This window comes from Phascolarctos cinereus, unplaced genomic scaffold, assembly GCF_003287225.1.
Source record: "Phascolarctos cinereus isolate Bilbo 61053 unplaced genomic scaffold, phaCin_HiC Scaffold_9;HRSCAF=440, whole genome shotgun sequence".
In the NCBI taxonomy this organism is placed as follows: Eukaryota; Metazoa; Chordata; class Mammalia; order Diprotodontia; family Phascolarctidae; genus Phascolarctos; species Phascolarctos cinereus.
Window position 1 is genome coordinate 212,181,448 of NW_027556402.1, and position 22,774 is coordinate 212,204,221.

At 42.2% G+C, this 22,774-nt stretch overlaps 1 protein-coding gene across 1 annotated transcript in view; it reads right to left on the bottom strand.

Moving 5' to 3' along the window:
• The window catches only part of TRIM66 (tripartite motif containing 66), a 115,917-nt gene that overhangs the window by 54,712 nt on the left and 38,431 nt on the right, over positions 1–22,774 (bottom strand). The window contains 6 exon segments of the mRNA XM_078148552.1: positions 2,046–2,192; positions 5,295–5,409; positions 7,515–7,631; positions 8,300–8,429; positions 14,511–14,658; positions 21,591–21,694. Of these exon segments, the coding sequence (XP_078004678.1) occupies positions 2,046–2,192; positions 5,295–5,409; positions 7,515–7,631; positions 8,300–8,429; positions 14,511–14,658; positions 21,591–21,599 (666 nt within the window). The 5' untranslated portion in view covers positions 21,600–21,694.

The following is a 22,774-nucleotide window of genomic DNA, read 5'->3' on the forward strand; positions in this document are numbered from 1 at the left end:
TGTCAGAGATTTTTGCAAGATTGTAGAGAATAAGAGGCACCACAGGGTTTGAGGATGAGGACTGGGATTAGACCTGTATCGTCAATAGGGTGGGGAAGTCCAGGTGAAGGCTTTTTTTTCTACCTTCTCTTCAACCTACAGTCTTAGAGAGTTGCCTAGAGCAATGAGAAGTTAAGTGACTTGTCTGGGTATCTTAGAGTCAATACTGTCAGAGGCAGGACTTGAACCCAAGTCTTCCCCTCTCCAAGGTCTGCTCTCCATCCACTACATCATGCTGTCTCTCACCCCAAAGGACTTGAAAGCAGGCATATATTGTTTCAATTTTCAAGAAAAGAAGATAATAGAATATGCAAACTATAAGTTAAGAAGCTTTACTTCAATTCCTAGGAACATATTATTAAAGGAATGTTAATACACAGAGGAAATCGTAGGTTTGATATAAGGAAAACTATCCTAACACCTATGACTTTTCCAAAGTGGCATGGCCTACCTCAGGAGATTCCAAGTTCCCTTTCATTGGAGGTCTTCAAACAAATATTGGATGACCACTTTGTGAAGTATCTTGTAGGGAGATTCTTAAGGCTCAGGATAGATGGTCCCCTCCAAATCGGAAAGTCTATGATTTTTTGACCTGAGGCCTAATTTCAGCTCTGCTCTTTACTATCTGTGTGACCTTAGGCAAGTCCCTTCCCATCTCTAGGCCACAGCCTTATTCTTGTAAAGTAGTTAAGCTAGATGACCTCTAAGGTCCTTTTCAGTGTTGATTTCTATGATTCTAGAATCCTTGTTCAGAATAAAGGCTTTCTGCCTTGACAGGAATGTTTGAAGAAGACTCTCACTTCTGTCTGAAGATCAGACAAGATGCAAAGACTCAGGAATTATGGATTTATGTTCCACTTCTCTATTTTTTCCTCCTTTTTTTAAAAGGCCCCTCTGGCTTCCCATTGCTGCACACCAAAAACCTCCCATTTTTGCTTTTTTGCAAAAAAAAAAAACTACTCCACAAGAAATATGGGTATTTCCTAGGATCAGAACCATCACAATGTAATTGGTTTTTAAATATAATATTGTTTGTTATAATGCTGTACTAAGAAGGCAATGAGACCTGGAAATATGGATGGTGAATACTGTGCAGCCTAGTAACTTAGAAAAGCAAAGGCAGTAAAGTAGAGATGAAGCAAGCTGGTTTCATAAAGCATGAAGAAGGCTTGAGTAAAGAGAGATAAGAAAAGCCTCTCTTGGACCTTGTCCTGAGCTATCCTGCCATCAAGTCTAGTTACAGGAAATGTTGTGGCCAGAATCCTAGAGAAACACTGAGGTTGGGGTTGATGTGGCCATGTTAAGAGCAGTTTCCATCAGGAGGCAAGGGGGTCCAACAGAGAACTCACCAGCTCAGTGAACGGGGGTAATGGTAAGAAGAAGCTAGGAGGTAAAAGCCCGGTGTGTGTGTGACCTGGACTAGCTAAAATAAGCAGTGAGATTGTCCTAATAATCAGTGTTCCTGTAAGCAGTCTTCATTCTGAGATCTCAAAGGGCAGTCAAGCATTGTAACCAGTACACTGAGAAGAACACAGCTAGGCAGTGGGACATCCTTTTAAGCTAAGTAGTAGTGAAAAGACTTGAAGGACTTTGTGGAGGGGCTGCCCCATGCGCCCACACTATGGCCAAAGAAATCTCTTCTTGCTAAATCCCCCAAACTCTTGAAGTTTGGAATGGTGCTCTAGTCCCCAGCTTCCCAGGAAACCATTCCACTAGCAGAGGCAAAGTGGTGTAGTAGGAAGAGCACTGGACTAGGCACTAGAAGCTTCCTGGATGATGAAAAGATGTTCAGAAGACTGGAGATGAACAAAAGAGCAAAGGGACTTTTGGGGACATAATCAGGGCCTTCAGACTGTTCAAGGGCTATAAAGGTGAAAAAGAACTACACTTGATTTGTTTGAACCCAGAAGATAAAATTAAGATGAAAGGGAGGGGTGGGGTGGGGTTTGTAGGGCCTGGGGCAGAGGTGGGGCAGGGGCAGGGCCAGGGGCTGGGAGCTCCCTTACCAGTTCTTTGCTGAAGAGAAAGGGGATGCTGTTCTTACTGCAGACTGCCCAGTTGATGAAGTTCTGCACATGCTCAAACTGGCGATTTAAGACCATGATGCTCTGTAACTGCTGCTCCAGTTTCTGCTTCCTTTCATTGGTGAGTCCCTAGCATTAAAAAAGAAAACAGACAGCAGATAATTGGGTTGTATTCCAAGATTACTGACAAACAACTGATGCGTGGGGTAAACTACAGGGCAAGTGCAAATGTTCGGAGTTGAGGGTACTGTATAACAATAATAAACAGAAGAAGAATAGGACCGAGAGAGAATATAAAAATGTCTGTGTTAGACTAAAAGCTCCTTGAGAGTAGGCATTGTCTCATTCTTTGTGTTTTTATCCCCAGTGCCCTGCATGTAGGGACTTAGTGTAACAAATGCATCCACATGTGGATGTATGTATTGTCTACTATGTTTCAGGCACTGTAATAAGTGCTAGGGATACAAAAAAGAGGCAAAAGACGGTCCCTACTCGCAAGGAGCTTAACGGGGAAGACAAAATGCAAACATATATACTAAGCAAAGTAGGAAATAATTAACAGAGGGAAGGTACTGGAATTAAGAGGGCTTGGGGAAGGCTTCTAGCAAAAGGAGGGATTTTAGTTGGGACTTAAAGGAAGCCAGGGAGGTCAGCAGTCAAAAAGAAGGAGAAAGAGCATTTCAAGCAGGAGGGACAACTAGAGAAAATGCCCAGAGCTAAGAGATGGAGTATCTTGTTCATGAAGCAGACAGGAGGCCAGTGTCACTGGACTGAACAGTGCTTGGCGGGGAGTAGAAGGAGGCTGGAAAGGTAGAAAGAGGCTAAGTTATAAAGGACTTTGAATGCCAAACAGAGCATTTTTTATTTGCTCCTAGAGGCAACCGGGAGACATTGAAATTTATTGAGTAGTGAGGGTGACATGATCAGACTTGAGTTTTAGGAAAACCACTTGGTGGCTAAGTGGAGAAAGGACTAAAGTAGGGAGAGACTTGAGGCAGGCAGACCCACTAGCAGCTACTGCAATAATCCAGGTGTGAGGTGATGAGGGCCTGCACCAGAAGGGTGGCAGTGTCAGAGAAGACGAGAGGGTCTATATGAGAGATGTCGCACAGGTGAAATTGACAGGCCTAGGATGAGAGCTAGTGAAGAGTCCAAGATGACTTCCAGGTCTCGAGCCCAAGGGACTGGGAGGATGGTATTTTCCTCTACAGTAACAGGGAAGGAGGAGGGGATGGTTTGAAGGAAAGATAATGTTTTGGATATATTGAGTTTCAGATGTCTATTGGACATCCAGTTCAAGATGTCTGAAAGGTGGTTGGGGCCAACTGCAGATCCCTGGGCCTTCCTCTAAAGACCTCCTGCCACACTGACACTGAACCATTACCAACTACTCTCTGAATCTGGTCATCCAACCAAACCTGAATCCAACTGATTATATTATCATCTCACTCATATCTTTCCATCTTCTCGGAAAGGTAGTAGGAGATGCTTTATCAAAAGCTTTGCTAAAGTGTAGGTAAACTGTACTCACAACATTACCCTCATCTACCAGTTTAGTAAGCCTGCTGAAAAAGGAGACCAGGCTAGTCTGGCATGACCTTTTCTTGATGCCGCCTTGTTAATCACTTAATTCTGATGTATCCATCTCTTTAATGATCTGTCCAGAATTTTCCCAGGAATCTAAGTCAAACTCACTGGCCTCTAATCTATAGGCACTGTTTTCTTCCTTTTTTTGAAAATTAGAAATTTGCCCTTCTCTAACATTGTGGTACCTCTCCCATTCTCCATGATTTTTCAAATGTATTCACAATGTAAGAGAGGAGAAAGGAACTGTCAATCTATGCTCAAGATAACCAAGCTTCAAGGTTTAGCCTGGCAGCTTAAAATACATCTGAAGTGCACAGCAGGAGAAAACCATTTGCCCAAAACTATGTTTCAGTGAAGGGGACATTTAGTCAGGGGTAGGGTAGGCATTCCCTGGTATAGAGGAAGTCATGTGCTCTCTTGCTGGACAAATTACTCTGGGTTATTCCTAGAAGGGGAATACTCAGGATAGGAAATGTGTGCCAGAGATTTAGTGGAATTCCCATTGCCCTGCAAGAAAGTCTGTCCATACAGTTATGGTGTTGAAGGAGAGTAATAAAGAGCATCTTTATTGAATTTTATAGTCCATGAGTACTTCACTGTGTTCCAATCCTGATCCTGAATCACTGAGCTGGCCTGGCTAGTCCTAGCACAAAATAAGGCCAAACAAACCCTCTCTCTGGCTCTATGTGGACCACGTCTATAAGAAAATAAAGCCTTTGTAGGAACCTCCACCACCTCCACATCCTCATTCTGCTTATACAGAGTGAGCCTGTGTAGACACTAAAGGCTCTCGTCTCTTTCCCTACTCATATCCCTACTCCTTTTATAAAAGCTCCAACTGAATCAAGCCATTTTCTGCAAACATTTCAGTGATTCTCAACTCTATCCTCATCTACATGCCAAAGGCCTTCCACACACTTTCTAATACCTCTATAGCAATAGTGTCAAGTATGGCCTTTATATGTGGCTCCAAAAAGCTTTCCATAACTAGCCATATTCCAGGATCTCCTGAGCACTTACCAACATAGTTTGTCAACAATAACTTCACAGGCTCACATTTGTAATTGTCCTCTAGTCATTTCAAGTTTGAAATGTTTGTTTCCCAACAATGCTATGAGCCCCTAGGAGACCTGCAAGTGTCTTTTTAGCCCTTCTCTCCCCAAACAACTAATACAATGTAGTGGATAGATGACTAACCTTATAATAGGAGACCTAAATTCAAATCCAGGATTTGAATTTCAAATCTAGGTTAGTAGCTATATGACACTGGGTCACATCAGCATGGCACAGTGGATGGGCCCTGGACTGGGAGTCAAGATGACCTAAGAGCACATGTTACCTCAGACACTAACCAACTGTATGACTCTAGGCAAATCACTTAACCTCTCTGGGCCTAAATTTCCTCACCCATAAAACAGGGTTGGATCTGATGGCTTTGAAGGTCCCTTCCAGGACTAAATCTATGATCCTATGACCACTCTGAGCTTCATTTTCCAATAAGATAATATTTATAAGTACAAATGTTGGTAAACAAATATAAGGGAGGTATATAAAGCACCACAGAAATGTGAGTTAGTGTGATTATTAGCAGAAGACAGGTATCAGGGACAGTGACCCCTCAGATCATCTTCACGTTACACATACCTCTAGCTGTTCCAAAAGCCCATTGGCTTGCTTATTTAATTCATTCATCAGAACCATCTTGGCCATTTTGATCTGGTTTTCCACTTTCCTGTGAAGATGCTTGACTTCAAACAGCCTGCAAAGGAGAACAAAGCATATTACAATGTGCTTCAAATGTCTTGTTTCTCCCTGGGCATACATCACTTGTCAGAGGATCAGTCAAGAGAAATTAAATGCTAAAATTAACAGACTGTGTAGCCTACCAGGTGGGAAAGTCAGACACCAACTCAAGAATTTCCTTTAATGAGAAAACCCACAGCCATTGTTCTATTCCCAAACTTCAAAAGGTGTTTATCTACAATGCCTTGCATGGGGACCATCCTACTTGATCAGCAAACCAATGATGAAAAGTACAACAAGACTTTCAAACGAACCCCAAACTCTAAGCCAAGTCAATTCAATGTTCTACCAAAAAACACATGAATTAAGAGGGAGTCATTCCACCTTAAGAATAATACACTTGAGAGGTAGGCTGGTGTAGGGAAAAAACTTTCAGTACCAACTCTGACCTCTAATTCCATGAAGCCTTCCCTGATCTCCTTCCTTGGTAACTACTACCCCCCTCAGCCCTCATATAGTAGTACTTTAGTTTTTAACTCTCTGATACATTACATAATATGGTGTTAGGAACCATATAATCCTACAGTTATCTTTATGTGTCTCATGCCCTATAGTACTACGTGATCCATGATCTTTGAAACTGTTTTATCGAAACATCGTTTCTCTCTCACTGCTTATCACAGTGCTCTGTATATAGTAGTCAAGTAGTACAAGTGTTTGTTGAATGCTGAACAAATTGGGTAAATTCACTGTACAACCAAGGACTTCACCTATCTGAGTTTGTTCTTCTGTCAAAAGGGTGGATTCCTACTTGCATAATACACCTTCTAAAATCTATTCTAAGAAAAATTCAACAATCTGTGATTTCATCAGTATGGGCAATCCCTTCCCCAACCCAGATCATTGCCCCTCTCTGCCTTAGGAAATGGTCTTCATGAGTTACTGGTGCAGAAAGCATTCATTATGTTGTGGCCAACATAATAACGCCAACCTAAGCTAGTCGTCAGATCACAGACAGTCTGTCTCCTGCCCAGGATCACCCAGGATCACTTTCAGGGTATGAAGAGGAAATGGAAGATATCTATATCTATATCTATTTATATATATATATGAAGGATGCATTCTGATGAGTAACAATCTCCCCTGAATTACCCTGAATTGATAATTAGACTTGCTTATGAGAAGGCTACCACAGAAGGGCACCTGACTAAAGCCTGTTCACTTGCCATCCTTCTGGAAACACAAGGATCCAAGGCATCTAGTCTTTTTGGGGTTTGTTCCTACCTTGGAGTTTTACTTTATTAGGTCTTATTTAATCAGCAGCCAAAGAGCTGGCTATCAGATGCCTACAATGGGGTTTTCTAACTTCATGACTGAGAGGGAAGGCTGGTTCTCCCCTTTGTTATTCCACTATGACCTAGTCTCAGATCACTCTACCTCATCATGGAGACATGCTGGTGATGCCACTAAGACAAGACCACACCCCAGTGGGAATTCCCATAAGACCCTACTCTGAGGAGCACAAAGCCACTGACCAAAGTCCCTAACCTTGAGCAGGGCCAGAGAAGAGGGAAGAGAGTAAGTCCCAAACCTGTCCTTTGGTTCTCACAGTCCTGCCAATAAGAATACAGAGAGCACAGTGCCCTGGATAACCTTAGCAAGATAAGATGGTCAGAGAGGCTAATAGGAAAATCAGCAACAGGTGAGGCTTGTCTATCTATTGCAATAACTCCTGATACCTGGCAAATGATTGCCTAAGCCCTGTAGATAGGTAGAATGGCCTACTCAGTAGCCCCCCAACACCGTGGTACTTAGCACAAAAGGTTTTTGGCTGTGTGGATGACCTCCAATACTTAGGCAGGCACAAGTGTAGACAAAATCTGGGAGAACACACATGTGCACAAGGGCCCTGCCTACACAGCATCAATACCTAGATCCAAATTCACTGAAATTTTACCCAATTTATGGTCTGTATCATTCACTGATTCCTTTTCCTTTGGATAAGCATGAAGTCTGATGATCTATGGAGGGCATATCAGGAGAGGGATGAGTTGAATATAGTGACCAGAGATGTCCCACCACCTCCATTAAAACTAAAATGGGATGAACAAAAAATGGTACCTGTCTTCAATCTGTTTAGCAGAAGCCTGTAACCCAGTTTTCTTATGCTCCACTTGAGTGGTCACACTTTCCAGAAGCATTCTTTGGTTTTGCAAAACCTCTTCTACATGCCTGCACCTGAATAAAAGAGGCAACACTGTGTACTATACTGTTAGGGAATTGTAGAATGCCCTACAATGGATCTGAAGGAAGACAAAATACCTCCTGGGTATCCCCTGGATCCACTTCTGCTCAGGTTATAGGTATTTCCTTATTTCCCAGTATGTTTTAGCAAACTCCCAAATATTCAAAGCCTAATGCTTCGATTCAGGACCATCCAAGGCCCTTTTGCTTCTATTTTTTCTTTCTCCTCCTTGCTCCATTTTAGTCATTTTCAGTGCTTTGTTAGAGGACAGCCTTAGTCAGGAGGAAGATGTTAAATGTTAATTAGTCTGTTTGGAGGAGGGACAGGATGGTAGAGTAGAAAGATATTTAGATTAGGAATTAAGAAACTTACTGTGTGGCCTTGGTCAAGTCACTCACTCTATCTGGGACTCAGTTTCCTCAACCATAAAATGAGAGATCCAACTAAATGATCTAGAGAGGTATTTTTAGCTTCAACATTATGTGAGTCCATGGATTCTATATTCTCTATGTATGTGTTCCCTAATAGCTATTATGATGGAGAGAATAAAATGTGAAGTTGTATAATATGGAGATTTATATTGCTTGTTCTTTCCCTGGTCTTAATGATGAGAAAATTGAGAGTGATTGCCTAAGGAGTCCAGAGTCATTCCCATCAATACCTGTGATCTTTGTGGTCAATCATCAAGCAGCTGTGGCATGTGAGGACATCACAGTTCTCGCAGAACAACTTGAGAATCTCTTGACCATGCAATGGGCAGTACAAGGAGTCACTAGACCCACTGTCCATTCCTACAAGAGAAGAAAAGGAAAACTACCTTAACCCAGTGAAAACTAACCCTCAGCTGAGATGAAAACATCAGCAAAAGCCATTCCAGAGCCTTGGGGCTTGAGGGAAGAGATCTGCTTTCAAAGGGAAGAGAAAGAAGGACTGAAGTTCCTCCACCACTACAGAACAGTGAAGTTCTGGGAAGATTTAGAGGGAATTATGGGTCCTGCTCCTTCTAGAAAACATGGCTAGGACCCTTGCATACTACACACAAGAAGAATGAGCCAAATTGTAAGGCAGGATTGAAAAGGTACACCCAGAAAGAAACCAAATTGAGCCTCAAAAGAAGTAAAGGCAACATTCACTCCCACTTAAGAAGAAAAGTATCCTCTAAAATTCAAGCAAAAGGGGCAGCTAGATGGCGCAGTGGATAGAGCACCGGCCCTGAAGTCAGGAGGACCCGAGTTCAAATCCGGCCTCAGACCAAACACTTGACACTTACTAGCTGTGTGACCCTGGTCAAGTCACTTAACCCCAATTGCCTAAAAAAAAATAAAATTCAAGCAAAAAACTGCCTCAAACCATCAAGATTTCCAGAGGTTTCCACCCATGATGATGATGGAGAAGCCCATAGATTGCAGCTTTTTTTTACACAGTTTTGACAAATGTTAGCCCACCTTCCAAGCAGTGACAGTTATCCCCAGGGGCATTCAAACTCTTGAAAAAAAGAGAAGTGTTCCATTTGTGAAATCTTGGACAGTTCCTTAATACAGGACCAGGTACAATCAGTAAAGTCATCAAAAAGCACCTATTAGAAATCTATTTACATTTCATGTAACAGTTTACAACAAATGTCAGAAGTAGGAAAACAAACAGGAGCACAGATGGCAAGCAATGACATAAACATTGAATGAGTCTGTTAGGTGAATGAATACATAACACAAACCTTCTCTATAAGCAGATGGATGAGTAGATTTAGGGGTTAATATAGATGGTAGAGAGGTAGGAAAAGAAGGAGAGTTAGGGATAAGTACACAGAGTAAGGAACTAGGTCAGGAGTGGGGAACCTGTGGCATCAATGCCACATGTGGACTTCTAGGTCCTTGGGTGTGGCCTTTTGACCTAGTCCAAGTTTGGATTTAGGCAAGGGGCTGCACTTGAGGACCTAGAAGGACACATGTGGCCTAAAGGCCACAGGTTCCCCACCCATGAACCAGGTGACAAGTGAATTATGAGCATATAGTGAATAAGTCTTAGAAAGGGAGAGAAGGTGAGTACAGGTAGTGATGAGGTAGTTAGGATGCATGTAGTTAATGTTAGGCTGAGCATAGGCAGATATTGGAGGAATCTATAGGCATAAAGGATAGTGCTATAAGGAGCCTTAGAGATCATCTAGTCCAACCCAAGGCCTGGAGAAGTCAAGAGACTTGACCAAGGTCACACAGAGTAAGAAACTAATTTCAGATGATCAGACCCAAATCCAATGATCTTTCTACAAAACACCATGCTACCTCCTCTCAGCCTGAGTGTACAGGCAAATGATGGAGAAGCAATGGATGATGGGAGATTTGGGAATGAGACCAACTAGGGAAAAAGAAGATGATGCACTTGTGGGAGAAGTCTGTGTAGACCAGGAGAGGTCATGGAGAATTCAGTTCAACTCAACAAATAACTCCCAAGTGCATCCTATGTATGACAAAGCACTGAATCCCCACCCACCTTTCTGTCTATTAGTTTAACAGACACTTACTGGTACCATGGATATTGATGGAGAACAGATAATTATAGATTCAGAGCCAGAAGGGACCTTACAGGCCATCAAGTCCACCCCATTTTATAGATGAGGAATCTAAGGCACAGAGAGGTCCAGTGACTTGCCCAGGACCCCATAGCTAGTAAGTATGTGGGATGGGAATTGAACCCAAGTCTTATATAATCATTTTTATTGATTTTAAATAATGTGCCAAACATTCAGGCTGATGGAGAAAAAACTACTCTTCTTAATCAATCAACAAGCATTTAATAAGGTTTATTTACTATGTGTTAAGTCTTGGAATATAAAGAAAAAAATTAAAACATGGATGCTATTTCATTAGCAGTGTCCTGCTCTCAAGGAGCTTGCATTCTAATTCTGAAGACAATATACCCATATTTGCATGTATACATGTACATACAAGAAGAGAAAAGCACAGGTGATCAGCTTATATTCACAACAAAGGAAAAATGGCAGCTGGTCATTCACTTGTCCCTAACAAAGTCACATAGGCATAGGCATAGAGAGCAAACTGTCCCTTTTTCTGAGAGAAGATAATGCAAGACAGCATATGAATGCCGTGGACAGACAGCACTGAATTTTGGGTCAAAGACTTGGGCTCTTGCATTCATTGCCTGGGTCGTTCTGAACAAGGCACTTCTCTCTGAGCCTCTGCTTCCTCATCTCTAAAATAAGGATGACCTGACCAACAACAGCTTTGCTATGAAGATCAAACAAGATGACATGTGTAAAGGACATTAAAATTATAAAACATTGTGTACTAGTTATTATTTTGCATGGTGATAATGAATTTTAGAATGAGAATTAAACAGTTTTAAAGAAAAAGAGATAATGAACTATAACAATGTGCCAGATACTGAATTAAGAGAGCCAAACATTCCGTGCCCTGGCATAGCGGGCCTGGCCAAGGTATATTCAAATCCTAATGACCAATTCTTTGCATCTGAAATTTTCAAAGGAGAAATGATCTTACAGTTTAATGATGATAATGATGATGAGCTTCCTGTAGGCAGAAGTACAATATTCGCCTTCTTTTCCCACAGCCCTTGGTTAGAGGCTGAACCCAGGAGACACTATAGTCTAGGACCCAGGCATTGGGAACCTGCAGTCTCGAAGCCACATGTGGCCCTCTAGGTCCTCAAGTGTGGATCTTTGACAAAGGGCCACACTTGAGGACCTAGAGGGCCACATGTGGCCTAGAGGCTGCAAGTTCCCCACCCCTGGCTTTAGAGCTGGAAGGCACCATAGAGTTTACCTCTTCCAATCCCCTTATTTTACAGATGAGGACACTGAAGCACATAAAGAGGAAGTGACTTGCCCAAGGTCACAAGTAGTAACTACCAAAAGCAGTATTCAAACCCAGGTCATCTAACTCCAAATCCAGCTTTCTTCCCCACTACATCACATTCACACTATCACTGCTATGCTGAGGACGTGGTAGCTTGTAGCTGCTTAAAGGTATAAACCATTTTTGAAATGGTTATACAGATGCCAGTGGATAGAGAAAAGACAAATGTTTTCTTTTGGGGCAGAAAATAGAAAAAAAAAAGCCTTCATCCTGTGGTCTGAGCACCAACACATAAGAAAAGAAAACCTCAGAAGCCTCTATAACTTGTACACTGGCATCTCAAGCTTCATTACAAAGATGCAAAAGGAAACCACGTAATCTTAGCTATGCTTCCTTTTTTCCCCCTACAAACAGGTTCGACAGCTAGCCACCCCCCAGCCCACCTTCCAGGCAGATCTACTCTAAGTGACTTGCATCTGCTATGTCTATTATCCAAGTAAGCTGGACTATAGCATAGGGATTGAATTAGATGTTCTACAAGGTCCTTTTTAGCTCTGGGAACGCCACTGTTCTGCAGACAATATGCTTGTGCCTGTCCTCTCCAAGAGCCACGCTATCTGCCCAGGCCAATGCAACAGCTTAGTGATATTCCTCCATGACTAGGATAGCCTAAGTGCACAATTAGTGGAGCTGAGCTCCTGTGGACACAAAGCTCTGTCTTTTTTGGAACCAAGGTCATTTATTTGACCATGTGAGCAGCTGGCAGTGCTTGTACAAGTGATCACACCTAGAACTACTCCCATAAGTCTGGAAGGATTCAGGAGGATTAGGACTTGGTCCCACTGGGGCAGGACAGAGCAGGGCCCTCCCCTTGGCAGGAAGAGTAATCAGGCATTTCATTTACCCTCAGGGAGCTCAAAAGCATTTACTATGAACCCATGTGCATCATACTTTTCACTGGACATGATATGAATCAAGATAGTGTTCAACAACAAATTCAACTCTACCAATATTCATTAAACACCCACTGCATGTAGGCACTATGCTTGTCATGGGGAACACAGAGCAGAAAATGGCAGTCCCTGCCTTCAAGGACCTTGAAATCTAATAGGATCATCTCCACAGGGAATAGCTTATTATCTGGTATATGGAGAGAACTAGCCAGGATTAGGGGGCAGCTAGGTGGTGCAGTGGGTGGAACATGGGGCCTGAAGTCAAGAAGATCTGAGTTCAAATCCAGCCTCAGGAACTTAATAGCTATGTAACCCTGGGCAAGTCACTTAACCTCTGTTTGTCTAGTTCCTCACCTGTAAAATGAGGACACATGAGAAGGAAATGGCAAACCACTCCAGTATCTTTGCCAAGAAAAACCCATGGACAAAGTCTATGGAGTCATGTTGAGTCAATAGCAATAACAATAACAAAGTAAGTAAAAGTCAGGAGTAAGCTGGCTAGACAAATTGCAATAATGTCAAACCAGAGGATGGACATTTTGGGTGGCCAGCCACTGTTGCACCTATTCTCACTCCTAGAAATGGGCAAAAAATGCACGTTACCTTGCACAAGTAGCTGTGGTACCATGGGAAAAAAATCCTTGGCTATGCACTATTTGTGTGACCTTGGACAAGTCACTTAACATCTCTAGGCCTCAGCTTCCTTGTTTTTAAAATGAAGGAGCTAGTCTAGATCAGAGGTGTTCTATTCCCCACTGCAAAGCTCTGGAGTGTGGTGGAGTCAGATTAAAATGTAATCAGGAAATGTTTTCTAAAATAAATAAAAAATATAATACAACCTAGATAATGCTGACTTGTGGTTTTCTAGGTCACTGTGTTTGACACCACTGGTGGAGATGACCTCTAGAGCCCCTCCGGGACTGATTTGCTGAGGCCCTAATTCCTTCAGAGTTACAATATCTGACATTTAAAGGTCTTTCACATATATTATCACAACAAACAACAAACATTTCCTATCCTCAAACCAATCCAATGAGATTTATTAGCTGCCCCCAGATTACAAGAGAGTAAACTGAAATGAGAAAGATTCAAATGATTTGCCCAAGGTCATGCAGCTAGTCAGGCAAGACTTGCAGTGGGCTTCTCTGACTCCAAATTCAGCGAGTTTCTTTTATCACAACCTGGCTGCCTCTTGGAAGGTCTCATTCAATTCTAACATTCTAGGGTTTTTAAACTCTCCCTTGCCCTCAGAGGTACACACAAGAAGTCCAAGAAAAGAAAGGGGCTACACCTCCAAATACAAAGTTTCTGATGGAGTTGACATAGAATACCAACACTTCTTGAGAAAGGGAAGCTGTGAGCTCAAAACCTTGCCTAACCCCAGCAACAGCATTCAGGGAGGGGTTGCCCAGCAAGGGACAGTCATTAAATTAGCAAACACAGAAAGAATCATAGCCTGTTCCCCCTTACGAGAAGAATAATTTACTCTAGGCAGGTGGAAAAGAATATGTCTTTCATTCAATGGACCCTGTGTGGCCTAAGCACACTGAGAAGGCCCTGGGCCACTTTATATTGACCACACTGTCTGCTGGCTAGATGTCCCTGGTGCTCCTAGGACATGCCATGCCCCTTGGGAACTTAAGAACACTGTAGGATAGCGATGATAGCATTGGCCCTGGGATCAGTGTTCAAATCCTGCCTCAGATAACCTCTCAGAACCCTAATTTACTCATCTGTAAAATGGGTCTAATGATAACTGCAGTAACTACTTCGTAAAGCTATTTGTGAGAAGAGTACTTTGCTAACTTTAAAGTGCTACACAAATAGGAGCTATTAATAGCAAGCATTTATATGAGTTTCAAAGTTTGCAAAGTGCTTTACACATGTTAACTCATTCGATTTTCACAACAATCCTGTAAGGTAGGAGCTATTATTATCAAAACTATACAAATAAGGAAACCGAGGCACAGAGAGATCACCCAGCTAGTAAATGTCTCTATCCAACCTAGGGTTCTGGAAGAAGGGCCCTGGGGTCAACTAGGGCAGTCACTCCTGGGCCTGGGCAGTGGAGCAGATTGAGCATTAGTACCTGAAGATCCCTTCTGGGCTAGGGAAAGAAAATGGTCTGCCATGTCCTTGGCATGCTGGTGTTCCTCGGTGCAAGAGCTGCACAGCCATCGGTTGCAGTAGGTACAGAGAATGTGTGCTGGCCTCTTCTCCTTGCACTCGGAGCAGCTCTGAACAGGGTGGAAGGAGGGAGTTGGGGAAGAGAAGAAAGGAAGCAATGCAATCAAATGTCCACATAATTACAAGTGTCTGTCTCCAAAGAGCAGCTATGATGTTCCCTCCTTAAGAGATCAAATGCTGCATGTTAATTAACTGAGAGCCATCTTAGCCCAAGGAGGCGGGGCTGGGGCTCCTCTGCACCATGCTGAGAGAAGAGAACCAAAGTGCCCTGGAGGGGGCCCCTTCCTCCCTGTGCCCATTGTGCCGGTGTTTGCCATGAGGCAGGCATGTTTTGGGGGCTCTGATACAGGTGCTGGCGGGGCTGAGGATATCCAGAGCTCATGAGCTGGCTATACCAGTGGGGGGAGGCTACACTAGGGCTTCTGTGGGCAGCTGTGGGGCAGCGGCTGTATTCCTCCAGTGCAGGAACAGAAGAGCAGTGCTGAAATGTTGGGGCTGTACCACTGTGTCATTAACATATGTGTGGGGAGAGGTTGGGAAACAGGATCACAGGCTCATAGATTTGGGGGTGACGCATTATTTAGTTCACTGCAACTATGACTGTGAAGGCCCTATCATTGTGGCTGTCCATGTCTAGTCTGTGTCTACAGCATGGGGACTGTCTGTAAACAGGCTTTGTAATCTGGGATCTGCCCCTGACACTATGGATGTTGTGGACAGTATTGCCTGGGGTCTTGGGAGAAGAGGAGACGTATTACTGAGACTGTATCAGGATCTGTATAACTGGTAGAAGAAAGATGATCAAACCCAACCAACAGAAACCAAAACACACCAGTGCTACTGTAGTAGCAGCAGAAACTGACATTTAGAAAGTACAACACAATCTTTTTAGGATGCACAATTTAATTAGGATGCTAGCTTTCTGTCCTCGGTCTGAGGGGCACATTGGTGGAGGAGATCCACAGCCTTAGAGAGTCAGTTACCCGGAGCACTGAGAGGCTCAATATTTGATGAGTCATACAGCCCATTAATTCCAGGGGCTAGGGCTTCCTGACTCTGAGATAGCTTTTCCATACTCCACCACAGGCTGTATTTTGAGCAGTCAAGAAGCACTTATTAAGTGCCTACTATGTGCTAGGCACTCTGAGAGGTGCTAGGGATACAAAAGGCAGGAATCAAATAGTCCCTGCCCTTAAGGAGCTTACACACTTTACAGAGACACAACATGTACACATAAAAATATACAGAAAATATACATGTAAAATAAACACAAGATAATTCTTTGCAGGGGAAACAGGCACCAGCAGCTAGGGGGAATTAAGAAAGACTTCCTGTAGAAGGTATCTCTGAGCTGAGTTTTGAAGGAAACTAGGGGTTCTAAAAGGCAGAGGTGAGGGGCAGTACACTCCAAACATGGGGAACAGTCTATACAAAGGCATGGAGGTGGGAGATGGAGTGTTATCCTGGATGAAGAACCTTGAGGACAACTTAAATAGACTGAGGATCAAATATAATGAGGATGGAAAGACAGGCTGGGAGCAGGTTATGAAAAGTTTTCAATATCAGATAGGAGAATAGATATTTAGTCTCTGAGATAACAGCTTGACGATCAGGAGACTGACATGGTCAGACTTGTCCTTCAAGAAAGTCCCTTTGGCAGCAGTGTGGCCATGTGATTAAAGAGAAAGGGGCAGATACAACACTTTTCTAAGTCTGATCTTTGTTTCTGACTCGGGAGCAAAATCCTCAAGGTGAAAAAAATAACCTAAAGTCAATCTTCTACCTAACCCTGAGAATGCTGCCCACAAATGTGTCTGAATTCCTCAGCCTGAAATGTTAAGAACAACTCAAAGATAAAAATATGGAATTTCTGGCCTTAGACCTTCATGGAGGTAGGTATGTACTGAATTTCCAACACTGAGGCGGGCAAATATGTGAAAACTCTTTTTAAATCTTCCCCAAAGAGAAAAGTGTACTGCTTTTTCTTTCTTTTTAAAAGGATTCTTAATACGAAAAGGTAAATTTTATTACCTCATAGGTATAACTGAAATGAGATAAATACCCACAGCCATATACTATCCAGTGCCTGACTGGAATGTGGCTCTGGAATGGTATCACTTAAAAATAACAGAAGACATCAGGGGATGGTGGAGGCCTATGCAGCAGTGTATTATTAAGAGTACATATTCACACAAGAAAATCTGAAGGGGAAGCACGTGAGGAGCACCTGAGTAAATATCAGGACTATAAGCTGAGGTGACGTAGTGGAAGTTTACTACAGACCACCTGGACATAGGGAGAAAAGAGACAGGCAACTGAGGAAGCAGCCTTCAACTGAGAAGCAGAGGCATGTACTGTAGAGATGAGGCAGGGAAGATTTCCACTTCTTCCTACATCTGCTGGAGCTCCCCTTCTGACAAAAGCAGAGTAGCTTAAAAAATTCTTGACTTGTCAGTGATAATTTCATCTTTCAAAAAGTAAAGAAAATAATGAGGAGCTACTATTCTAGATTTGTTTCTGATTAACAAGGAAAAATTGGCTGCTGAAATACAAATGATGGGAACTTTGGAGAACTCTATCTTAGACAAGAATTCAGGTGCTTCCTTTCACTAACTGTGTGACTGTGGTCAAGTCACTTAGGCTCTTGAGCCACAGTTTCCTCACCTGTAAAATGAGTAGGTAGGACAAGATGCCTTTTAAGGTTCCTTCTGGCTCTAAGTATATGATATCATAATCTTATGTTAGCCATGTGGACAAGACAAAAAAAAAGTGAGCTATCAGTCCAATTTGGTGGATTCAAAGCTGGTAGAGTAAGTAATCATTAATAGGCCAATGTCAATAGGTCACAAGGTCTTCAGTGGAATACATACCAGGGATCAGTCCTTCATTCTGAGCTATTTCACATTTTTACCAGAGATCTGGATGATGGCATAAATGGAATGCTAAATAAAATTTTGGAATTACATAAAACTAAGAGGACAGCCTAACTCAGAAAACAATCAGAATCCAAAACTATTCCAACAGATAAGAATGATTATCTGAATAGAAGAAAATGAAATACAGATAACTGTAAATAAAACTGTAAAAAAATAAAGATAAATGTAAAGTCCTACTTCAAAAAAAATGAACTTAACATGTACAAAGTGGCTAAAATAGCAGTCTTCTGAAAAAGACATTGGGGAGGGGTGTTAAGTAGCCTGTAAAATCAACAATAATTAATAACACTAAATGCGCAGAAAGGTTAATAGGCTCATGTGTTGCATTAAGAGTAGCACAGTGCTAAGAACACTGGGTGATAATCCCATTGCACTTGCCTTAATCAGGCTGCGTTGGCACTGCTGTGTGCAATTTGGGGGTACCACACTATAACAAGGACACTGATAAATCAGAGAGTGCTCAGAAGGGGGTGACTATGCCATATGGTAATGAGGAAATACCATGGAAGAATTTGGAAGTGCCAAAAAACATGTTATCCTTGTCCTATTTAACTTTCTCCTCTCAAAGCAAGAACTTAATAGAAGACCAGCAACCACAGAAATATTGGAAAGAGAAGAATCAACAGTTGATAACTTTCTGTCAAAAGCCCTTCCCCAACGTGAGTTGTCAGCGTAAGGGGCACAAAGCTGCGTCAGCTGGCAAGGTGGACAACTGGCCAAAACAACAACGACCCAGAATCACAGAATTTCAGAGTTGGGAAGAACTTCAGGAGTCACATCCAGTCCAGCCTCTACTTGGTCAAGAATCTTCTCGACAACATTTTCAATAAGCCATCATCCGGCCTTGCCTGAAGACTCTTGTGAAAGGAAACCCGCCCATTCCACTTCTGTAGAGCTCTCCCCTCCTAAACCCTTATAGTACCCTTAGGCTATTTGTCCAGCTCTGACTTTACTTCTCTCCATCAACAATCTTATCCCTATAATTAGCTAATTCAATTGCATACCATCCTTTCCTCTTGAATCCCTTGTCCTGTTGCTTCTCATCACCTCTGGATTACTACCACCACCAACTTCCTTCATTCCTACTCAAATGCTGCTGAAGAGACAGAGGCAAGCCCAACTGTGCCAACTGGTTCTTCCCTCTTAGCCCAAAGTACATTATAAATTCACATTATACAACTTTAAATGGGTCCTAACTGCAGCAAAACAATACTTTTATTTCTCCCTAAGTAATTCCTTACATTAACTCCCACAAAAATTTTTCCAAAACACTTTTTCTCTCCTCAAGCATCCTACTCTTCCTCCATTCTCTGAGGATCTTTCCTCTTGCTTTCCTGTCAAAATTAAGGCCCTTCAGCATGAGGTCTCTCTTCTCCTCTTCATCTCAAAATTCCTTGACCTCATCCTGCCTCTTCCTTTTCCCCTAGTCTCTAACAATAGCCTTTCTCCTTGTCAAGACCAACTCATCCTTTCTTCTCCAGGAGACCACAGCCTCAATCATGCCTTCTCCCTTGCTAATAACATTCAACTTCTCCCTAGCTTCTGGTTCTTCCCTACTGTCTTTAAAGTCTCCCACATCCTTAAAAAACCATCACTTGACCCTACCCCTCAAACTACTGTCCTACATCCGTTCTCCTTTTCTCAGCCAAACTCCTAGGGGAAAAAAGCCATACACATTCACTGCCTCCACTTCCTCTCCTCTCACTCAACTTCACCTTTGCAATTTGGTTTCAACCCCATCGCCTGACAGTACTACTCTCTCCAAAGTTACCAATGATATATTCATCAAAAAAATCTGATTGGTTTTTTTGGTCTTCATCTTTATTGACCTACCTGCTGCATTCAGCCCTGCTGACAGCCCTCTCTGCTGGATACTGTTTTTTATGAACATTCATCGTCCATACAGGGCTCCTTACTCCTCTCCCATTAGTGTGGGTATTCCCCAAGGCTTTGACCTAGGTCCCCTTAACTCTTCTTCGCACTCCTTCAGTAACCTCAATGAGGGCTCCCGTGACCACAACACAATCATCTCAACGCAGTCTGACCAAGACGCCATTCAAAAGAACTATCACCTCCCTCCTTTGGGCCACGTGGATGGTAGTGTAGTGTGGTGGTGCAGCCTAGGATAGCCCTGAGAGGTTTTTTGGCTGACCAGCTCTATTCGCCTCTCAGACCAACCATTTATTTTCCAGATGATACTTGATAAAAATCACCTTACTTACATGATGAGTGGGTATGGCCATCAACCAAAAGGCAAAGCATAGGAGAGAATAAGCCTGGATGTTTGGTCTCTCATAACCAAAAGGGGTTTTAATTTTTTTTCCTATTTGTAATCCAAAGTTTTCTGCTTGGGTCACAGGACCAACATGAGGGGTTGGAGTATATGTGTACTTCAAGGATGGTTATTATTCTACTTCAGATGATTTCCTCTGAAGACTTGAAGCATATGTGCAAAATAATACTAACAGGAAGAAGTAGATGTTTTATCATTTATTTCCCAACCTGCCATTCCCTGACTTTCTTGTCCAATCCAACTAACCCCAAGAATGAAAATGCATACCTCTTGAATATGAATAATCCACAGGGCCCAAAAAAGACCAGGCCTCTGAAGCCCCATGAGGGATATCTTTCAGGACAAAGACTACATAGCAAAACGAGAAGCTCCCTGAGAGAAAATAAAGTGTAGTAAAAAGAACAATGGATATATTCTACCTAGAAAACAGGTTCAGTTCAAATCTGGCCTCAGATACTTACTAAATGTATGACACTAAACAACCCACTTAACCTCTGTTTGCCTCAGTTTCCTCATCTATAAAATGGGGACAATAACAGCACCTATCTCTTATCCACCTAAACTGTAAAGCACTTAGCACAGTGCCTGGCACACAGTGAGTACTTTATAAATGTTAGCTGTTATTGTTGTTGTTGTTGTTGTTAACTGTGTGACTATAGCTAAGTGACTCAGTCACTCTTAGAGCCAGTTTACTGATGTTTGAGTTAGTCATAGAAAGTGGTCTAGGAGGCTTATTTTCCCATATGGTGAAACTTCCATTTGCCAAGCCACAAAATCTACCTATGTTGTTTTAAAGAAACAGACAATGCAACCTGTGCACATCAGACATGGCCTTCTAATCTCTTTTAAGCTATTGATTTTTGTGTAACTATTAAAAAATGTTAGGTGAAAATGTCTCCCATTACCAATATCTAGATTCTTCCTATCCAAATTCTGGATAGGCCTATGTGGATTTTTTAACATATTACTTGCTAAATGATTGCTTCATTATCTGAGCATCTAATAAACATAAAGAAAAAAACAAGCAAAGACACTGTAAATCCACAATAAGAAACTCAATAGTGAGAAATGGGGCAGTAGACATATTAGTCAGTGTTATTTCAGGTCAATTTAATAGTTCCACCAACAATAGGAGAAGGAGATTGGTGGAGACAAGCAAGATGAATGGGGTCATGGGTTTGGGCAGATGGATAAATGTGTTTCCATGAGGGAAATCAAGAGTCCAACACTAATATTCTTTGGTAAGAGAATTTCATGAGTGAGAAAAGCAAATTAGGCACAAGAATTGACAGGGCAATAAAGGAAATGCCTTAATATTGTCCCCAAAGGACCTCCAACTACAAAGGCAGACTATGCAATTACTTTCCCTTAGACAGCTATGGGAATATGCTCACTAGTCACTTGGCTGTCATGCCTTGGTTAGTTTAAGTGACCTTAGTCATGATGAATAGGGTCCCAGAAACTTTCTGAAATAGATAAGTAGGCAATGTGGCACAAGGTTTAGGGTCAGAAAACACAGGTTTGAATCTCAGCTCTGCCTTTCATTAGCTGCGTGGTCTTAGGCAAACTGCATAATCTTTCTGAACCTCAATGTACTCATCTCCCAAATGGGAATCATAATGCTGGCCCCATCAACCTCATAGAGTTGTTAGAAGAACCAAGTGAGATGAAATGAGATACAATAAGATTGCGTAAACTGTGAGATGCATTCTACATGGGACAACTTATTATTTTCCCTTGAATCCCCACTTACCCTGGCCATTATGAGATATGTAGCAGGGAAACTCTAGAGAAAGGAATTTTCAGCTACATCTCTGGTAATGCCAGTCCATGGGCAGATGGGGCAGGAGGTGATTCCTGAGTAAGGAGAAAAATAGAAACAGTCAAGGCAATGTACCAGGCCACAATCAGGGGAAAAACACAGAGCTTTCCTGTATTCCTATGTCAGTCTAGGAACTGAGCGTGAATACCTACTCCTACAGGAAGGCAAGGGTGGGTCAGCAGCGTTCACCTCTAATGACTGGTGACAAGCCAGACATTGGAAGGAAATTCCAAGTGACTTCATTGTACAAAATTACTGCAAAGTCCTGGCACACAGGTAGAAAAATAGAAGGACTCAATTTTACTTAGGATCACTGGGTTTAGACCTAGAAGGACAGTAGAAATGCCAATCCCTTTATTTTACAGATGAAACTGAGACCCACAAAAGGGAAAGGAACTTGTTTAAGGTTACAGAACGGGTAAACAATAGAACTAGAATATGAACCCAGGTCTTCTGAAGTCCAGCGGTTTTATTGCCATACCATACTGCTTCTTATATTGGTCTTGGTTAATTTCTTTTCTCAAACAGTTTACAGTACGGAGAACCTGGAAAGATGCATTATCACTCCCAAGCTGTGAACTCTGTGAAAAAAGCCTGACTCTAAAAATCCACGAATGGTTTCTTTTTTGAGGGCTGACACTGCCACCACCTGCAAACTGCATCTTTCTGTGCTGAGTCAGTTTGCAGGTGGTGGCAGAGTTAGCCCTTAAAAAAGAAATCATTCGTGGATTTTTAGAGTCAGGGGTACTTTCATGTCCTCTGAGCTATGGGGCATCACAGGGACTCATTCATAGTGCTTCTAGGAAGCACTGGAAATAAAAGTCAGTCAGATATTGATTCACATTAATTGATAAATATATAATAAATAACAATAACTTGATTCCTTTGGAATAGAGGGTGCATTTCAGGCTTACTACACTTACTTCTGTACATCTAAAAAATGCCAGAGCTCCATACAAAATTGTAGGACATCTGGAGCTTGTACTTGGGCACAAAGTCAAAAAGGGAATTTGGTCCTGGCAGTTAACAATAATTTTCCCCACCCTGCCCCTTAATTCCAGCTACAAATAATAGCTGGCGTTTACTTAGCACTTTAAGGTTTGTAAAATGTTTGA